General features: G+C 48.2%; 1 protein-coding gene across 3 annotated transcripts in view; it reads right to left on the bottom strand.

Moving 5' to 3' along the window:
- KATNB1 (katanin regulatory subunit B1) overlaps positions 1-6,000 on the bottom strand; it is a 28,220-nt gene continuing 22,220 nt past the window's right edge. For all 3 annotated transcript variants that reach the window (XM_034788534.1, XM_034788536.1, XM_034788533.1), the window contains exons 15-20: positions 5,801-5,920; positions 4,039-4,188; positions 3,502-3,578; positions 2,938-3,012; positions 1,804-1,920; positions 1-1,132 (exon numbers count right to left, since the gene is read on the bottom strand). In XM_034788534.1, coding sequence (XP_034644425.1) covers positions 1,000-1,132; positions 1,804-1,920; positions 2,938-3,012; positions 3,502-3,578; positions 4,039-4,188; positions 5,801-5,920 — 672 coding nt within the window. In that variant the 3' untranslated portion in view covers positions 1-999. The remainder of the gene's footprint in view (positions 1,133-1,803; positions 1,921-2,937; positions 3,013-3,501; positions 3,579-4,038; positions 4,189-5,800; positions 5,921-6,000) is intronic.

Raw genomic sequence — 6,000 nt, 5'->3', positions numbered from 1 at the left:
TTCTGACAGTCATTTATTGAAAAATCTCTAAGAGTCCAACGGGTGTAGCAAGAGGTTGGTCTGTGTCCATTTGCCTCTGACCCGCCCGCACACTCCCAGCTCAAAACCCTCCCCAAAGGCAAACACACAGGGCAAGTCCTGGCTAAGTCCCATTTACAAACGGATCATGTAGGCCCCATCCCCACCTACTCCTAGTTAGTTTTTAACATAACTAAAGCTACACAGTCCAGAGCCACTAACGGGGATCTTAAGAACCCCCCTTAAGACAGCCTCCACTGGAAACAGGGCCTTGAGACTTCAGGTGTGACACCAGCAGGACTAGTGCTGAGAGATGTCCTGGCTCAAATCCTCTGAAACAATTCAACAAGGAAGGGGCCGGTCCCAGATGCCAGTAGAAAAGCACTAGCCATGTCCATGCCCTAGGAAAGGGGCACTCTGCCCAGAGCCAGCTCTTCTGCAGTGCTGCACTGGCAATACCCAAGCAGATGGAAGCTCCTGGAAAAGGGATTCCATCGCTCATCTCACTGCGAAGGGAAAACAGGGCAGGCCTCCAGTTCCAGACTCAAGTGTTCCAGCTGGTCTGATCCACAGCCTCTCCGTGGCTGGAGTAGCCAGGTAACAAGTGTGCTGGCGAGGAGCATGGGAGCGGGAGAAGGCAGATTCCAAGCCCCACCCCAGGGAGAAGGTCTAGCAGAGAAGGAGCTGGGTAAAAGTTCTATGGAGAGCTGAACTTCAGTTAGCTCCACATCAGAACCGTAGAAAGGTGTGAGCTCTGCTGCAGTGTCCTCGTCCAGCCAGGCCCCTCCCACATGTAGGCCAGACACCTCCAATCAGGTTTTCAATCCAGCTCCTAAGGCACCAGAGGTGGGGCAGGCAGCCGGCTAGCCAGTGGGGACTTCAGTTCCCTGCTGTGCTCTGGGGAACAGGGATGGACACGGAGTGAGACAGATGGAACTAAGTGAACCTGTGTGTTTGCGTGTGTGGAGGAGGAGGCAGCTGTCATTCAAAGACAGCCATGAGGAGGTGAAGCTCACGGAAGGCACTGCCATGGCGGCCACTCAGTCCAGACTTGTTCTTTATGATATTGCTGATATTCTTCAGCTGCTTGTAACACAGTTTGCACTTATGGAGCCTGCAAAGGAAGAAGATGGACAGGGCATGAATCCATGGCAAGCACTCATTGGGGTTCCTGTGGATATGTGATGGGGAGGAGGAGGAACGCCTGCCTCTCTGAGGCTAGAAGAGACAAATATCAATGGGTTTGTGTGGGTAGATGTTTGGATGCTATGAGCCAAGAGCTCTTTTTCGGCTTGTTCCCCCCCCCCAAGGGAGCCGGTCTGCGATGTATGGAGATGCCATTTCTACAGAGCCGCTTTTCAAAGAAAAACTGCACTTTAAATGAGGAATGCTACAAACCCAATTTCAGGCTGAAGCCAGTTGTGCGCTGGAATACAGCCTTAAAGGACAGTGGCTGTTTGGTATTCTACAGACGCTCCCGGAGTAGCGGGACACTGTGCATGTTGGGGGAAGAAAGTAGTAGCCCAAGTGCCTGAATTTGCTTCTCAGGCATGGTCCGTCACCCCCTAACACCAGGTGCTACACATACAGTGTTGCAGGCGGAGGGGGAGGAATACCCTGCATAGCTTTGCAGCAACCCCTCTAACTCTATGAGCAAGACTGATGGGGCTGGGAGGGAGTCCATCCAGCCCCTAACCGCCCAAAGGAAAAATCAGCATGATGCCATGACATCAGGAAAGGGCTTGTATGGCAGGAGGAGGTGTGGCGGCGCCTAGGGCGACTTACCTCTCTTCTCTTGTGATGTCCACCCCAACAGACGGCGGCGCAGCAAGAATGTCGGTGATCAGTGGCAGGAATCTCTGGAGAATCAGCTTTAAGGAGGTGCAGCCAGTCTGTACGTAACTGACACACAGACATAGAGGGTCAGATGTCACTTGACTTTCACTCCCATATTTACCCACCTGGCTGAACGTGTCCTACAGCTCACTCACCAACTTAGTGACCTGAGGCTGGTGTCCTCAGCAAACCTCCCCAGCCTGTACGAAAGAGCCCCCTGGGGAAGAAGGCTCATAAGAGGGAAGGAGGAAGGAAAGCAACAGCTAGGCCTAAATAGCAGACAAATGATGAAGCAAACTATGCCCACACCCTCAGAGACACTGACATTTGACCCCTGCTCAGCAACCTTCTGTCCAAGCACAGAAACGTTCTGCCTCGGGACTCAATCTCCATTAAACTCACTAATACTCATGGCTGAAGAGTAAAAGCCGGAAGTCGTTCCTTGAGGGACATCCTGCATTTCTTTACTGTGCATCTACGAAGTACACAGGATCTTCAAAATGACTCAGAGGCTGCCTCATGACCGGTTCCCGTGTCCAGGTCCACAGTATCTGGAGCACCTCGCTGTCTTGGTTCCCCTCCTACCTATCCAAGTGCTCCTGTTCTGTGACTAAACATTTCAACCTGTGTCCTACACGCTCAACTCCAATTCATTCCTTCGACCATCTCCTCTCCCAACCGTGGTTATAAATTCCAGGTGGAGTATTCAAAAAATCTTTGGCCCCTTCATTGTTTGAAGCCCAACTATTCTGCCTCAACCTCATCCCTGTCTCTGCCATAGCTACCTTCAATTCAAAAATATCTAGAACAATCTGCTGCTCTCAATGTCCCTCTTGTAGTGAGTAACAACTCCCACCCCAAGCAAACCCTATCCCCCAAGTTTCTTGGTTTCCCTGTGCTCCTCCTGACCTTTGGCCACTGCACCCTTCTCTTCCAGATGCTGTATCTATGCAGAACTGTATCCTACATGGTTTTCTGGTATTTTCTTTACTGATCCACTATGTAATACCCGGTGAAACTCATCTAAGAAAGCTACTATCCACCTGCTTGTCCTCCAAGGAGGTAGCTTCCTGGACACCTCACCTTTCATATTTGCTTTGAAGGAGCTTCTCTATCTGAGGCAGGATTATAGTACACAGATCCAGTTTCCAAAGAGACCTGGAAAGAAAAGAACACACTCCAAGAGAACTGGAGACAAGCCTCAGGGGATTTGCTGATTCAACACAAGTAATGCATTCAGACCTAAAAACTCAGCCTGTTCAGCTTGCGCTTTGCTGACTGAGTTCACTCACTCCACCTTGTGACGGAAAGTGGCATAATAGCAGCTCTGGTCATTTCTGGTTGGATTCCTGAAGGACTGGCTCACGTTTTTCTACAAGACATTCATTTTCCTGAGGAAACCTTAACTGCTAACAATTAAGGCACTGCAAGAACCAATGCAAAGACCTGAGCACTAGCGTTGCAGGCTCAAAGAGGTGACTAAAATGAATTTGCTCTTACACTGGTGTGGTACAGACATGCCATATGCCCAACATAGGAGATGAGTGGATGTTAGGATACGTCTAGTCAAGATCAGATAAAGCAACCATAGAACGTAGAAGGTACCTACTGGGCATTACACAGATGCAATAGCTCCAAAGTACTCACGCCTTCTGGTTGACAATGTTCAGTAGGTCCACTATAACAGAGAGATCATTGATAGCCACAGCAGAGTCCACAGATGTCTGAGACAAGGGGAGAGGAGGTAGAGAAAAGTTACTGTGAGGCTTACACTAACAGACCCCATGTAATCATTATGAGAATCACTTTCTAAATACCAGGCACAGGGACATGGTAATAGAGTAGAGAAGTGCATCCTGCCATTAGCCATCCTAACACTTTTAGCAACACACCCACTGATTCACACAAGGTCCCTATGTAGGAAACAGAGAAGCTCACAGCTACTCTAGTTCCAGTCTCAGCCACGCTACAGTTCATTCCGCATTTCTTTTGAATCCTATAAAAAGAATCAAACAGCACACCAAGGTGCAACGGTAGGAACCGATGCTTGGATATCTCATCTTCCTATAATTGGGGGTTCAGAGCCAGTTCTGCACAAGCTGAGATGTCCAATTGCTCTCCTACCTCCACCCCACAAAGTAAATCTGACCTGTCCCTAAACTCCAGTAAATCCCACTTCCTTGCCTTGATGTCACCAGTGCTCCACACCGCTCGCACCGTGTCCAAGTTCTTGTGGCGGCTGGTGAGCACCACACACATAGTCTCATGGCCCTTACGGATCTGCGACATGGCTTCCTCATCCACTATCTCGCATTGGCTTTGGTTTTTCACAGCCTGTAGGTACAGAGAGAGAGAAAACACCAACTGATTGGTGACAACATAACAAGATGCTGTGGTCTGAGACTGTGGGAAGTGGGTAAAGAGGAGACCTTCTTAGGTCTAATCCTGCTTCCCTTGGCAGTAGGAATATGGGCTATATGAGAATGAATCTCAGTGTAACGGAGTCTGACCTTTCTGGCAGCATAAGGACATGGTAAAGAATTCATATTCTCCAAGTCTGGACTTTTGTTCTCAGCAAGTTTTAAGCACAAACTGAACACAGCTAGTAAAAACTAGACCTGGGAGAGAAATGGGAGTCTTTCTAGTGGAATTTTTCACAAGAAAACAGTCTTTATTGAAAATTTTCAGCTGGAAAACATTGATTTCCCATACGAAAGTCCAAAATGAACATTTTTAAATAAAATTTTTTATTCTGTTTCATATTCAAATATTTCAGTTTGTTTCTTTCAAACAGGAAAATGTTTGTTTTAATTTTCAACGTGTTTGCCTCACCCTCTCCCCACATTGGAAAAAAAGGAAGAGAGAGTGTGGTAAACCTATCTTTCATGCCTTTTTACTAATTAACAGTGGGTGGGTTCCCCCTTCACCCTTTTGACTGTTACCCACCTCACAAGCCTTAGAAAACAGTTACAAAATGCTGGAAAGGCAACAACAACAACAAAATCTCCACAAATTTTTGCTGTTAAAAAGTTTGTTTTCAGACAAACCCCATTTCCAATAAAAAAAAATTCCAATCACAAAATATTCAACCAACCCGAGTTAAAAAAAACAAAAACCGCTCTGTGGATTTCATTAGGGGCTTAACTAGACTTCTGTCCGAGCCAAGCTGGAAGGTCCCTTCCACCTGACCGTGTTCCTAGCTTGGTATCAGAAGAGCGCCTCGGCTTGCTCTGAAGTGGAGAGGGAAGGACTTTTCCCTCAGGAAATTCGAGGCGCAATCCCAGATTTGGGAGACAAAGGTGAAAGTGAAATAATTAAGAGACAAACGGATTTAGATCATTTAGAGACACTTGCTGGAATGCCTATAAAAAAGCTGACAGATGTTAGGCAGGTGGTGTGCTGGCTCACTGCCGCCATGCTGACCCGTATTGTCTCATGCACTCCCACGTCTCAGGAGCCATCCATTGTCACGTGTCTCCGATTTGGACTGTGAGCTCTTTGGGGCAGGGACTTTTTTGTTCTGTGTTTGTACAGCAGCTAACACCATGGGGTCCTGGGTAATCACAACCAACCAACCGCTTGTCAGTAATGAGGGGTGGGAGGGTCCCTTGACTGATAAGGCGTGAGCAGGGGGAGGGCGAGACCTGTGGTGTCCCTCTGAGGCCTCATTCAATGATCTGAAACACACTCCCATGGAGCAGTGATTATTTTTCAGTATGAAGAGCCCTATTGCAGAGGTGCCCCACATCCCAACTCAGTCTCACAGGGTTTGTCCCCTCTGTGTTCTTTTTTAGTGGTCTAAGCCAAGGCTGAACATAAGCAAATCCTGCAGAATGTGTGGTCAGAGATGGCACCAATGCTGTACTGCCTCACAACCAATCCAGGCCTACGGCACTGCTATCCCTTGCTCCCAAACCACCTGCTTAAAAACAAGCTAGTTACTTACTGGCAGAAAATCAGAGGCCTTCAGCCCGATGGGTGCATTCCTGGCTGCAAGAATCACTGATGGCTCTGCTCTGGTCACAGGGGTTGAGGAGGCTATTGGTGGCCTCTGAACCAGGTCAGGCTGCAGGAGAAAGTGAATAGAAGTTACAGCAGCAATGCTCTGCCCCAGGTCTCACACCCACTTCCTTCTGGAGCAATCTA

Source organism: Trachemys scripta, chromosome 13 (genome assembly GCF_013100865.1).
Source record: "Trachemys scripta elegans isolate TJP31775 chromosome 13, CAS_Tse_1.0, whole genome shotgun sequence".
NCBI classification, from domain to species: Eukaryota; Metazoa; Chordata; order Testudines; family Emydidae; genus Trachemys; species Trachemys scripta.
This window is presented reverse-complemented; position numbering and strand designations above follow the sequence as displayed.